Source organism: Monodelphis domestica, chromosome X, assembly GCF_027887165.1.
Source record: "Monodelphis domestica isolate mMonDom1 chromosome X, mMonDom1.pri, whole genome shotgun sequence".
NCBI classification, from domain to species: domain Eukaryota; kingdom Metazoa; phylum Chordata; class Mammalia; order Didelphimorphia; family Didelphidae; genus Monodelphis; species Monodelphis domestica.
The window spans coordinates 51,804,564-51,819,078 of record NC_077235.1 but is presented as its reverse complement, the minus strand read 5'-3'; the positions used below and the strand labels follow the sequence as shown (position 1 = coordinate 51,819,078).

At 39.1% G+C, this 14,515-nt stretch overlaps 1 protein-coding gene across 1 annotated transcript; it reads left to right on the top strand.

Annotated features, from left to right (window-relative positions):
• The first annotated feature begins 265 nt into the window (after positions 1-265).
• On the top strand, positions 266-1,207 carry LOC100022429 (olfactory receptor 13H1-like). Its single transcript, XM_001374245.5, has one exon. The coding sequence runs from the start codon at positions 266-268 to the stop codon at positions 1,205-1,207; it is 942 nt and encodes a 313-aa protein (XP_001374282.2).
• The last annotated feature ends 13,308 nt before the right edge of the window (positions 1,208-14,515 follow it).

Below are 14,515 nucleotides of genomic sequence, written 5' to 3'. Positions count from 1 at the left end.
TATATCCTTTTCTTCAGGCTAAAGTAACAGCAAAACTTTCAATGATTGCTCACAGGAAAACAATTTTCCAAATTCCCAGACCGTTTTTCCATCTTCCATCAACATGTGCAGAGAGAGCCTGACCCTCTGGCAAGAACCCAGCACAGTTCTGACTTAAAGCTGAGAATGTTCATTCCAGAAGTCGCTGAAAAGTTCTTCCTGTCCCCTGACTCCCATGGAGAAGATGCTCTGTTTTGTCTCTTTTCCTTGCAGCTGAGGGGGCCCAATGGATGGGCTACAGAGAACTAACTACTCTGAGGTCACTGAATTCATCCTGGTGGGTTTTTCCCAAAAGCCCCATGTGCAAGTTGCCTTCTTCACTGGGTTGCTGTGTTTCTACCTCTTCACAGTTTGGGGGAACAGCCTCATCATCACTGTGATCCAAAGGGACACTCAGCTGCACACCCCCATGTACTTTTTCCTCAGCAACCTGTCCTTCCTTGACATCTGCTATACCACCAGCTGGGAGCCTTATGTGTTGGCCCAGTGTTTCAAGGACTTCCCCACCATCTCCTACACCAGCTGCTATGCCCAGATGACCATTTCCCTGTTCCTGGGGATGACTGAGTGTCTCCTCCTTGCCATCATGGCCTATGATCGGTTTGTTGCCATCTCCAACCCTCTGCGCTACACTGTCATCATGAGCAACCAGGTCTGCTTGCAGATGGCAGTGGGCACCTGGGCCAGTGCCTTCCTCTTATCTGTAATGCCAATTGTTGCTATTCCAGCTCAATACTGTGGGCACAATGTCATTAACCATTTCACCTGTGAGATCCAAGCCTTGCTAAAGCTTGTATGCTCAGACACCCCCATGAGCCTGATCCTGGGTCTGGTCATTAGTACTTTTACACTGCCCCTACCCTTCACCTTTATCCTCATCTCCTACATCCGCATTGTGGCAGCTGTGCTCAGGATTCGCTCCACAGAGGCCAAGCTCAAAGCCTTCTCTACCTGTGGTTCCCACTTGACAGTAGTGACCATATTTTATGGGACAGCCATCTATATGTACTTGAAGCCCCAATCTAAAGAGTCTCCAGACCAGGACAAAGTCATTTTTATATTTTATGGAGCAGTTACCCCCATGTTGAACCCTCTCATTTATACCCTAAGGAATAAGGATGTGAAAGGTGCCCTCAGGAAATTGGCTGGAGGGAAAGAAAAATCCTGAAAGTGCTATAAATTTTTTTTCCAGTGGGTTACTTGTGAAAGCATAGGGTCAATGCAGGGAACAACTGAGTCATAGAACAGATATTTTTCAAGTTAATAAATTCATTTTCATTCAGCTCAGTAATCAATTGTTGATCATTATTGTATAACATACACTGAGCTTTCTTAGTAAATGATACAGAATTTTCTTGGTATTAAAAATAGAAAATGGTATTTCAGAATTAGAAGGAATTAGAGAAGTTATTCAATCCTCCACGTATATGAACAGGAGCCCCCCACCCCTTACATCATCCTCTAAAATAGCCATTTGACATTATCTTGAAGATCTCCAGTGATGAGATACCTACTATTTCCCACAATGTTCCCTCCTACTTTGAAACATTTCCAATTATTAGAAAATTTTTCCTTACACTCAATGAAAAGAATGCAAACCAAGAGCTGGCTATGAAGATAGCATGCAAGACTAGGATTTAGACTTTCAAGCCATCACTTTGCATTTAGGACTAAAGGGCTCTCTACCAGAGTTGGAGTTCACATAAGAGCTGGCAAAATTTATTTTCCTGGAATCTTGTCGATCTATTTCTGAGAGCCTTTAAATTAAAAAAAGAAGGGGAAAGGAGAAATCTGGGTACAAATTATCCCCAAGATAGAAAACAAAAGAGTAGCTTGAGTGCAAGGAGAAATGTAAGAGTAGAAAAGCATAGAAATTAATAGGAAACAAAATGTACCAAAAGAGTCAAGGCCAAAATCAGTGGCCTCAACTATCCATATACAGATAAACAAAGTTTGTATAACAAGCAAAGGGAACTAGAAAATTTGGAACATGGTGCACTTTATATTTTAAGTATCACTGAGACTTCATTGGGTGAGATTTATGACTAAAGTGGCACAGTAGAGGAAGCACTGTGGTTGTTGAGTGAAAGACCTCAATTTGAATCCTACTTCAGACACTTACTTGCTATGTGACCTTGGACAAGTCATAAACCTCTGTCTCAGTTTCCTCAGCTGAAAATGAAGGGGTCAGACTCAATATCCCTGAAGGTCCCTTCCAAATTTAGAGCTAACATTCTATAATCTCCTGTTCCAGAAAGGTATACCATTTTGAAAGGGTGATCAAGTTGCCCTGATCAGTGTAATTAGATCAGCCATGTCTTCAAAGGACCTATGATGAAGCACATTACCTACTTCCTGGCAGAGAGATGATGGACATAAGGTACAGAAAGAGATATGCCTTTGGACATGCATGGCCTCTATGTAAATTTGTTATTCTTGACTATGCTTATTGATTACAAGAATTCTTTTATTTTCAGTGATGGGAGTAGACCAGGGAGATGGGGTTAGCAAAGCAATGACCCAAAATGGAGAGCCACAGAAATATTCTTAAACATGCAGAAAAAAAAAACAGAAAGAAGTTCAAAGGGAACCACAGGCAAGCAAGACAGTTTTGAAAGTAATATGAGGAATTTATATACTTTTTTCAAAGCAAATTATATGAAATGGAAATTCACAGTCTAACATAGAATCTTCTTTACATGTTCTGTGGTGTGTATAGAAGTGTTCTTTTTGAGTGTTAAAGTTCAGATTTTTTTTTAATGAAATGGAAAAAAACCTCCATGTTGCTTTTACTACTAGAAGAACTTTAAAGCTCTAAAAAAGTGGGACCCACCTGAGAAGGAGGAGAATCATAATAACTATCTAATAGCTATAATGAGCACTTTTGCAGTACATTTGATTATGGCATATGAATACTTTGCATTTTCTACATTTTATGTTGTATTAAATAAAAGTTACCCCATCCCCAATAAATGCATTATTACCATAAGTGCTTGAATAGGAGTTGGGAACCTGGTATCAACATCTATAAAGGTCTAAGTAGACAAAAAGCTATATTCTGAGATTTTTCCCAGAGCAAATTCTGAGAGAAGACTGTAAGAGTCAAAGAGTGAGTGACATCTTTTGGATCTGTCATTGAAATTAGACCTGTCTGTGTTGGCTCTGACCTTGGGGAACACTGGGCAAGAGATTACATACTCATATGAAGATATATAGAAAGCAGTCTGGGGAGACATTCTGAAGACCATATGGACAAAAATCAAAGCAGGCATAATCAATACCATCACAAGAGAAAGTTAAAAATGCCTGTACAGAAAAAAGAATGGATGAAGAAACTGGGGAAAGAGATAACTAACCTGTCATAGAGGCTTATAAAGATAGTTGGGGTGGAGGTTTTCCTACATGTTTTTCATTCTTTCTCTGCCAATGAAAAGCAGCTAATAATTCCTCAAATTGCCTTAATGATAATTTGCTTTTTCAAAAGCCCACTCAGAACGAGGAACTGATTGCCAGGATAGCAAGGGGTGAGAACCCTAGGGACAAGTGACCCCTCCCTCCTAGAGTATGTGAAAGGAGAAGAAAGCTAATCATAGTCTAGTGATTTTGAAAGAAAGCAGATTTCAATGAGTTCAGAGAAAATAAAGGTAGGGTCTCATGAACTAAAACTTAAGGAAAGAAGTATGATGAGAAGGAGTGGGAAACTTTCATTAGTGAAATCCTAATGATGCAAAAGGAAACAAAAACTTGGGGTAGTCTGAAGAGATGCATGTAGATGCAAAGGGATGAATGGGAAGCTAATCTGTATTTTAAAAACCTGGGCAAGAAGATGGACTTAAGGATATATAACAGAGAATAAATGCACACATGTAATATAGTCCTGGGAAAATAGTGGCTAAAGCATAGAATAAGTTGAAGGAGGAATGCAAAGAGTGAGAAGGGTTTTTCAAAAAAAAGTATTGGTCAAAACAAGAGGATCAAATGAGAGAGAGGAGTACTTCTTGGAGTGGCTGGAATGAGGATAATAGATGAGAGAGGAAGATAGAACTGCTCAACTTTTCTTTTGCTCCAGTTTTCTCTGCCAAGGAGAATGACTTTAGGACTTGAAAAGACAAGACAAAAATGACTCTCAATTTCATTGAGACTAGATCATGCCTAACAATTTCCCTCTTTTTGGATAAAAGTATCAGACTATCCTTTTGACAAGGGTACTAGGTACTAGATTGGAGAAATGCTACAGATATGATTTTCCTATGTTTTAGCAAAGCACTTGGCAAAATCTGTCATGTTACACTTGTAGACAAGATAGAAAGACGTAGGCAAGATTAGCAATGGCTATGCATCAATTTTGAGAGAATGTCTCAAGCAGAGTACCCCAGGGATCTCTCCTTGGCCCTGCATTATTTAACATTTTAAACAATCTCATGAATAAAAGCATTAATAGCATGTCTATCAAAATTCCATCTGACACAAAGCTGAGGAAAATAGCCAATGTTGTATGAGAATCTGGATCCAAAAAGATATCAACAGCTAAAACATTGAACTGAATAGGATAAAATTAAATGGAATAGAGACATAGAGAAAAAAACGTACACTTTGGTTCAACAGGCAACTTCATAAATATGAGATGGGCAAGGCTTGGCTAAACAGCAGGTCATCTGAAAAAACAATCCAGGGATTTAGTGGACCGCAACCTCAATGTCAAACACAAGGTTGATATGGCAGCCAAGAGAACTAATATGATCATTGACTGCATTAAGAGAGCTGTTGTGTCCTAAATGTAGGAGGTGATCATCCAGATTTACTCTGTCCTTGTTTGGTCATTTGGGGAGCACAACATTCAGTTTGGGAGTCCACATTTTACAAAGGACACTGATAAGCTAGTGAGCTGGCTCAATTAGCAACTGATGGAACTAAGGAAGTTTAGCCTAGAAAAGAGAAGATTTAGGGAAGATGTTAGAACTATCGCTAAGTATTTGAAAGGCTGTCACATGGAAGGGGGATTCAAATTATTCTGTGTAACCCTTGAGGGGAAAGCTGGTAGCATTGAGAAGAACTTACAAAAAGACATACTAAAAGATGACCTCCTAACAATGAGGTGTCAAGAAGTAGAATGAGCTGCTTAGCAAAAGCTAGATAAACACTTGTTGGATATGTGCTAGAAATGATTCTTGTTTGAGTATGGATTGGATTAATTGGTATATTTCCAAATCTGAAATTCTGGGATGCTGTGAAATTTGTCTCTTAATTTCTGCTACTCCTACTTTTGCCTTCTGGGGCCAAGAAAAATAAGCCTGATTTCTCTTTGATGTGACGCCTTCAAATACTCAAAATATTTCTTCTCTTCTATAGACTAAACCTCTTCACTCCCTTCAGTCAGTATTCATATAGTACACTTTCAGAGCCCTTAACTATACTGGTTATCTTCTGCTGGATGTTCATGATTTTTTCAATGTCCTTCTGAAAACTTGACACCTAAACCTGAACACATATCCCACATAGGGTCTGACTAGGGTAACAGAAATGATCATCGTTCTAGTGGAGAATACCATGTCTCTCAAAGCAGCCTAAATTCACACACTGCAGCTTTTGGCTGATGGAGACTAAGCAGTGTTTGTAATATCATTAACTGAGATTTCCATGCTCATTACCTTCCTTGGCATTATCTTTTATTCTCCCCTTCTCCTTCACCTCTCAACTCCAAGCAGTTCCCCAGTATTAGCAATATCACATTTACAACATTCTTCACATTTTATGCTTCCTCTCTATTTACATCTACACGCTAAATAAGACCCATGTGAAACAGTGTGTTGAATCCTTTTCAAACTGGCTTCCAAAAAACTGATTGTTAAATGTTCAGCATGAGCACTTACACCTTGGAAATCAGCAAATGCTAAAAATCAGGGCTTGAGTGTTTTGTTGATTGCTTATTGATTTTTCATGGCATTGTCTAGACTTAAGAAAGTAATAGAGGAAATGTTAATGATGCAGATAAAAAGTGTGTCATGAGTACATTTTTGCAGGAACAGCTGGTTGTTAAACTTTTATTATCCCGCCCTTGCCTATATAGACAACTGCAACAATCATCTAACCATTCTTCTTTCCAATACTACCCTCACTCACTCACCAATCCATCCTTTATACTAATGCCACAATGACATTCTTTTTACAAGTTTTCATAGTTGCTGGGGTGTGCTCCTAGCAGTGTGTGCAGCAGAAAGTATTTAGCTGATGAGGAGAACTGGTTGTTTCTTCTTATTCAGCACCTTATGTGGGTGGCATCCTTTGTTTCTATCTTTACTCTTGGCATTATCCCTGTGGACATGACTTTCCCTTTAGAGAACACTTCCTTTTCCTCTCAGAGAGCTGGAGGTTCTTTCAATTTTGACATGGGAAAAGTAATGGAAAGGGAAATTGCTTAAAGCCAGTGCTTTGGGCAGAGATTACCCCATCCACTTAACCATATATCCCACCAAAAAAACTACTGGCTCCTCCCATGTCTGGAACTGCCCAAATTCATTTATTCTTCTCTGCTCTGGGGGAGCAGTCATAATATGTATCAATAAAATTTGTTTTGTTAAGCTCAAGAGCCCAGATGGTAGACCCAGCAATTAGAAGGAAAATTTATTTCTCTCTCTCCCTGGCCAACATAGCCTCCCTTTCATCTGCATTTAATCCCCTAGGGACACCATAGACACATAAACTCACACAGCGAATGAATGCTATCTTAGAGAAAATTATTTCTTTGAAAACATGGCAAATACAGAAAGGGAGTAAACTCTTAAAGAATGAAACTTAGGGATATAAACTCAATGCAAAAATAAGGCACAAAAAAGTAGTTGTATCTTGGGTTTTATTCTTATCAACAAGAGCAGCATTCACTCAATGGGAATTCCACATTATAATCTTTTCTCAGCATCTCAGTATCAGTTGGGTCAGTGACAATAGGATCAACAGAGGTGGCCCTAACTAGCCTCCCAGACCAACTAGTCTCTTGTTCTCTCCTATTGTCTTGCTTAGGCTATAGTTGAAGATGCTTGGCTACAAAGGCTGTAGCATCACTATGGAAGCTGTTATTGGCTATAGAGTCTATGGCAGATATAGGCAGCAGACCATTGCCTCTCTACATCAACTTGGCTATGATATCAGCCTGACTTCAGTGGCCCCAGGCTTCCAAGAGTTCTTGGTGAACATCTCTCAATGTCTATGCTTACTTTTTGCCTATCACAAGATTTCAGTTCTCTTTCCTACAATACTGGGACAGGACAATCATGTCAGTCATAGTCTCTCATGCTCCAGGAGCTCAAGTTGGTAGGCCCTAAAGAATTTCTACCTGACAACAGACAACAATCTCCAATGACATGCTACATGCAAAGACCTTGTCATGTCATGACTCTGCTAAAAAGCCTCCTTTCTCTGGCCTTCAAGACCTTCACCACTCTAGCACAAACCAAGGAACCTTCATTAAACACCTACTGTGCATAAGGCATTGTACCAAATGCTGGGAATACAAATTCTAGTACAAAGAAAGACAGTCCTCACCTTCAAGGAGCTTGCATTCTAATAGGGGAAGATAACACATTAAAGGGGGTTGAGAGAGAAGGCACCCATGTGGGAACATGGAGTAGAACCAATCATCTTTCATCTCAGATTATCCCCATCTGTGCCCTCTGTCCAACTTACCAGCTCTCTGCACAGAAATGCACATTCATGCTATCATATGCTTTAATTCATGCCTAGAATTTTGCCCTTTGCTCTCTTTGTCTATTGAATTCTTACCAAATCTTGAAAGCCCTACTCAAGTACTACATCCCCCAGGAAAGTCTCTCTGATCCCCCTACTGAAAATGATGTTAAGCCTCAGATCTCACATACTACTTTATTCTTCTCTTCTCCGACACACATGTAAATTCAGCATTAGAGCTATCTGTGTATATTTATTAGCCTCCTCTTTGATTGTGAATTCTATAAGGATAGAGACCAGGTTTTATCTCAGCTTTGTGTCTCTCCCAGAGACAAATTCTCTGCACACAGCAGAAGCTTTATAAATATTTTCAGAACGAATGAAAGATTGCCCTCCCCTGCACACTTTTAAAACAAATTATACTGCTAAAAGATGAAACTGATGGCAGTCTACATTGATATTGTTCAGCAGAGTGAGTTCTGTCTGGTTGCAAGCCAGAGCATCATTTTTCCTAATGGATTGTTGTGGCTGTTAGATACACCAGTCCCCTTAAGAGCAGAGCCTCTGATTGCTTGCTAAAAGCAGTTCAAGTGTGAATAGTGGTTAAGTATTCTTCCATTTTCTATCAGCAAACAGGTATAACAGGGGAGATCAAGGGAACCTATGATTTGCTGGACTAGGGAAACTTCTAAAGAACTGATATGAACCCTGTTTCGTTTCTAAGTAACATGCCCCTTGCTGGGGTGCCACAATATCTCCTGATTGATCCCCAGTGTTGGGGAGGAAAGGATTGTGTCAAAGATGATTGGCAACTAAGTCAGAAGGAGCCATCCATTCTGTAGTATATAAGAAAAGTAAGAAGAAACAGTTCTGTCTCTTTGGGGCCTTCCCTTTGGGAATTCTCTTCCAGTTTCTTTCTTCTCTCCTCTTTTCCCTCTACTATTTCCATTGGAAATATCATCAGCTTCCATGCATTCAGCATAAGAATCATCTCTCTGCAGATCATTCCCAGATCTATATATCCAATTCTAGTCTCTCTCAAGCTCCAGGCCCATACATCTACTTTCTTAAATATTTGAAATTCTGTCTTATAGGCATCTTGAATTTGACATGTCCAAAAGGGAACTCACTATTTTTCTCCCCAAACTCTTCCTGCTTCCCAACTTCTCCATTTTTGCTAAGTACACCAGCATTCTCCCAGGCTCCCAGACTCACAAACTTGGTATCATACTCAACTTTTCACTCTTACTTACCCCATATATCTAATCTATTGCCAAATCTTATTTCTGCCTTCACAATATCTTTCACATGTGGCCCCTTCTCTCCACTCAGCCACAACTCTACTTCAAGCCCTTATGACCTCTCACCTGACCTTTTGCAAGAGTCTTTTAATCAGTCTTCCTGCCTCAAGTGTCTCCTCACTCCAATATAACATCTACTAAGTTGCTGAAATTATTTTTCTAAAGACCCAGGGATGTGCTGGTAAATAAATGGTTAGCAAATGGATCTTTAAAATAATGTACTTATGACATCCTTTTAAGTTTAATCTCCATTATTAATGTTTTCTCTATCACTTTAAGCCTAAATAACCAATGAAATTATTAATCAAACCCTGATTTGTAGAATTTGCCAATTTCTGAGATATAAATGCTCTCTCTGAAAATTGAACAATTACCTCTCCAAGCTATTTCTAGTACACCCTTAAAAGTGAATAAGTTTGATCTTACACTCCTACTCAATGAAGTCCAATGACTCCATCTTACTAATAGGATCCAAAACAAAATTCTTTGGCATTTAAAGCTTTTCACTGCCTGGCCCCTTCCAACCTTTTCAGTCTTCTCACATTTTAGTCACTTCCCCACTTTATATAGTTCAGCCACACTGATCTACTTCCTATGTCTGAAATACAACATTCTATCTCTCATCTCTGTGCCTTTCCACTGATTGGTCCCCATTCCTTGCATGCCTTCTGTCCTCATCTCTGACTCTTAACATGGATGGCTTCCTTCCAGACTCAGCAAACATCACCTTCTTCAAGAGGGTCATTCTTCCATTCTATCCCCAGAGTCTTCTTTCTGAAGTCACCTTCTCCCTACTCTGTATATAGGTTGTACATACCTATTTGCTTATTTATTTCCTTTGTTACTCCATTTTATTAGAAATTATTTGCTGGTTAAGGAAAGAAGAGGAATACATTTGGAAATGAAGATGGTATAGGAAAATCTATAAAACTTTTAAACAGTTTTTTAACTAACTCAGATTCTGTTGGTGCTGGGAAAATATCCCTTTTATAACTTGTTCTCAAATTTTATTAGGAATAAATTTCATGCTTACCAATTTTAAAATATCCCCCTTTTTCTTCTTGACTACTCAAGCAGTCCTTTAGACTGCTTTCACTTTAATGGTTTCATATGGTTTTAGTCTTCTGTGTGTTAAATTTACAAGTTCTTGACAGTCTTTTGAATGTATTCTCAAGTTCCTGATCTTGATTTAATTGCTTGTATATGTCCATTTTAAATTTTAATTGATCAATGGGCCAGATGAATATCAGCTTTGTCCTATTCATTGAAATCAGTTGTGAGTAGATCACTAAATTTAATTACTGAGAGCTTCCTATCCCTCTTTTTTAATTAATTGATCAATTAATTTAGAATATTTTTCCATAGTTACATGATTCATGTTCTTTCCCATCACTCTTCCTGAGTTGATGGGCAATTCCACTGGGTTATACATGTATCATTGTTCAAAACCTATTCTATATTATTATTTGCAATAGAGTGATCATTTAAAGTCAATATCCCCAATCATATACCCATCCAACCATGTGATCAGTCATATATATTTCTTCTGTGTTTTTACTCTCACAGTTCTTTCTCTGGATGTGGATAACATTTTTTTCTCATAAATCCCTCAGAATTATCCTGGATCATTGCATTGTTGCTAGTAAAGAAGTCCATTATGTTCGATTGTGCCAGAATGTATCAGTCTCTGTGTACAATGTTCTCCTGGTTCTGCTCCTCTCACTCTGCATCCATTCCTGGAGGTCTTTCCAGTTCACATGGAATTCCTCCAGTTCTTTATTCCTTTCAGCACAATAATAGTATTCCATCACCATCAGACGCCACAATTTTTTTTCAGCCATTCCCCAACCACTGGAAACCCCCTCATTTTCCAATTTTTTGCCACCACAAAGAGCACAGCTAAAAATATTTTTGTACATGTATTTTCCCTATTGTCTCTTTGGGGTTCAAACCCAGAAATGGTATGGCTGGATCAAAGGGCAGGCAGGCAGTCTTTTAAAGCCTTTTGGATATAATTCCAAATTGCCCTCCAGAATGGTTAGATATTACAGCCCCAATTTTGCCACAACCCTTCCAACATTTATTATTTTCCTTTACTATCATATTGTATGCCTATTCATTTAAATGTGTCTTCCCTATTAGAATGAAAAAACTCTTTGAGGGCAGGGGCTGTTTTTATGCTTTTTTCTTTTCTATTACCAGTCCTTAGTACATTGGCTGCCACAGAGAAAACTATCTAACCTCTCCCCTCCACCACCACCAATAATAATAATAATAATAGCTGGTTGATTTAATGGAAGGACACTTGACATACATAAAATATTCTTCCAGAAAACAAAAAACGTCTCAGTTCAGTATAGCAGGAGCCAGATTAAAGAATTGTAAAACCTTCACAGTATCAGATAAAGAAATTTTCAAGTAGATATACACAAGAGAGAAGACTCTAATATCTACCTGAAAGCACCATGAAAAGCCAATTTTTATTTCAGATCATTTAAATAAGCCTTCAGGTATTTTCTCTTGTATATAATAACTCCATAATTTTGAATACTGCAGATACGATTCAATGAGAAACAAATACATTTCTGAAAATATCAGATTTCTGTGATGGACACTTCTATCCTAATGTTAAAACTGCTGTGGGGTTTGCATGTAATCTAGAATTTTGAAATGAGAATTGGGAGAAAAACAGTTCTATATTAGAATTTTAAATGTTTTCTTCTGTTCTATTTACAATAGGAAATGTTTATTTTAAAATCAAGTGAGATTGAAAGAATAGTTGATACTGTTTTTCAAACATCATATGGTAATGTTGATAAAGCCTTATTTTTGGAAAATAAAAGATCTTATTAATCATTTTTCAATGATGAAAGGGACAGATTCAGAGCAATCTGGGAAGATTGATGTGAACTGATATAGAATAATACAAGCAGGGGCCAGTAGGATAATTTATATAAAAACCACAGAATTGTAAAAGAACACAACTTTGAAGGACCACAGGGTTCTACAATGACCATCCACAGACCACCGAGACTGATGTTAAAGCAGGCTACCCACCTCTTGGTAGAGAGATGATGGATTAAAAGCACATAGTGAGACCTACAGTTTCGGAAATGGGTGCTATATGTATTTTTTTGGTTTGATTTATTTATTAAAAAAAGAAGGATGGAAGCAGAGTCAAGATGGCGGCTTAGGAGCAGCAATAGTTCAGACCTCCAAAAACCTTTCCTTACCAATCACAAACCAAATGTTCCTAGGAGACTGAAAATCAAACCTAACAACAAGACAGAGCCTGGGAACCCTCCTGCTGGACTCAATTCAAAAGGTATGCCCCCCCCCAAAAGCCAGAATCCGAGAACACTTGTGTTTAAGGGGAAGGCAGAAGGAAGATCCCAGAATCCATCTGCCTGCCCACAAAGAGTGCTGAACCCCCAGCATCAACAGGAACCTCTGGGCAGGCAAAGGTGTTGGTCTAGAGGGTGTAGCTTGTGGGCAGGGCTGTGCCAGGCTCAGAGCATCGAACACAGGCCACAGGAAGTAGCCAGAGAGAGATCTAAGAGCTGGTAGCTGAGACCTTCCATTTGGCTCTACCCTTACAGGAGGTTTCAGCCTCAGGGCACATCCAGCCCAACCCAGCTGAATTTAATCCCATCAAAACTCCTCAGAGCTCAGGGAAGCCAGGACCCCTCCCCCCCCAGAGTCTTAAGTCTCCAGCAGCAGCAGGAACTTCTGGGTGGGCAAAGGCACTGGTCTAGAGGGTGTACATGTGGGCAGAGCTGTGCCAGGCTCAGAGCATCAAACACAGGTGGCAGGGAAGCAGCCAAAGAAAGATCGAAGAGCTGGCAGCCTGGGGGGCTGAGACTTTCCATTTGGCTCCAGCCTTCCAGGAGGTTTTGGCCTCAGGGCACATCCAGCCCAACCCAGCTGAACTTAATCCCATCAAAAGTCTTCAGAGCTCAAGGAAGCCCAAGCCACACTTTCCCTCACTAACTGCTGGACTTTAATCCAATCAAAAGCCTGCAGAGCACAGGGAAGCTCAACCCCAACACTCCTTCCCCAGAAACTGCACTGAGAGATCTAACAAAGCTCCAAGAGGGGAGACTGACAGAAAGCCACAAAAGCAAAAAAATGAGAGGAGCAAGAGCACAGACAAATACGGGGAGCAAAGAATGGGTAAATATGAGTAAACAACAGAAAAAGAAGAAATTACAATAGACAGTTTCTATTCAGCAAATGGAACAGAGGGGGGAGATCAGCAAACAATAAATCCGAAATCCCAGCGAATTGGATACAGGCCGTGGAAGAACTCAAAACACAATTAAGAGAGGCTGAAGACCATTGGGAAAAGAACTTAAAAACGAAGATAAGTCATCTGGAAACAGAGGCACTTGAACTAAAATGAGAAAATATTGTCTTGAAAGCCAAAATCAACCAGCTGGAAAATGAGGCAAAGGAGATGAAAGATGAGGCAAAGAAGATGAAAGATGAGACAAAGGAGATGAAAGATCATGTAAAAAGGATGAAAGAGGACCTCCAAAGAAAATCAGACAAGAAGGAAAAGGATGACCAAAAAGCCAGGGATGAAAGCCAGTCTTTAAGAACCAGAATACAACAACTGGAATCAAGTGACCTCACAAGGCAGCAGGACACTATAAAACAAAACCAAATGAATGAAAAAATTGAGGAAAATATGAAGCATCTCATTCACAAAACAGAGGATTTAGAAAATCGTTTGAGGAGAGGCAATTTAAGAATCATTGGCCTACCAGAAGGCCATGACAAAAGAAAAAGCATGGACATAATATTAATGGAAATTATTCAAGAAAACTACCCCAATATCCTAGAACAAGAGGGAAAAGTGGAGATAGAAAAAATCCACAGATCACCTCCTGTACTTAATCCCCAACTGACAACACCCAGAAATGTTATAGCCAAATTCAAGAACTATCAGACCAAAGAAAAGATATTACAAGCTGCCAAGAAGAAGTCATTCAGGTACCATGGAACCACAGTGAGGATAACGCAGGATTTGGCTGCATCCACACTGAAGGACCGAAAAGCATGGAATATGATATTCTGGAAAGCAAGGGAACTTTGTCTACAACCAAGAATCAACTACCCAGCAAAACTGATTATATTCTTACAGGGGAAAGTATGGTCATTCAACAAAATAGAAGAATTCCAAGAATTTGTAAAGACGAGACCTGAACAGAAAATTTTACTTCCAAGTACAAAACTCAAGAGAATCATTAAAAGGTAATTTAAAAACAGGGAAAAAAGAAAAACAAAACTAAACAACAACAACAAAAAAAATTAAGATACTCAATAAGTTAAAATGATATGTATCCCTATAAGAAAAGAGGTCATTGGTAACCAGTAAAAACTGTTGTTATCACCTGGTCAGCTAGAAGAATTACACTTAGAGGGAACAGTGACAAACTGTATAGGATGAAAGGACAAGACACAAATAGGTATATAGATATATGTATGCATAA

Coding starts and splice junctions, on each gene's coding strand:
- LOC100022429 (XM_001374245.5), top strand. CDS start 266: ATGGATGGGCTACAGAGAACTAACTACTCTGAGGTCACTGAATTCATC.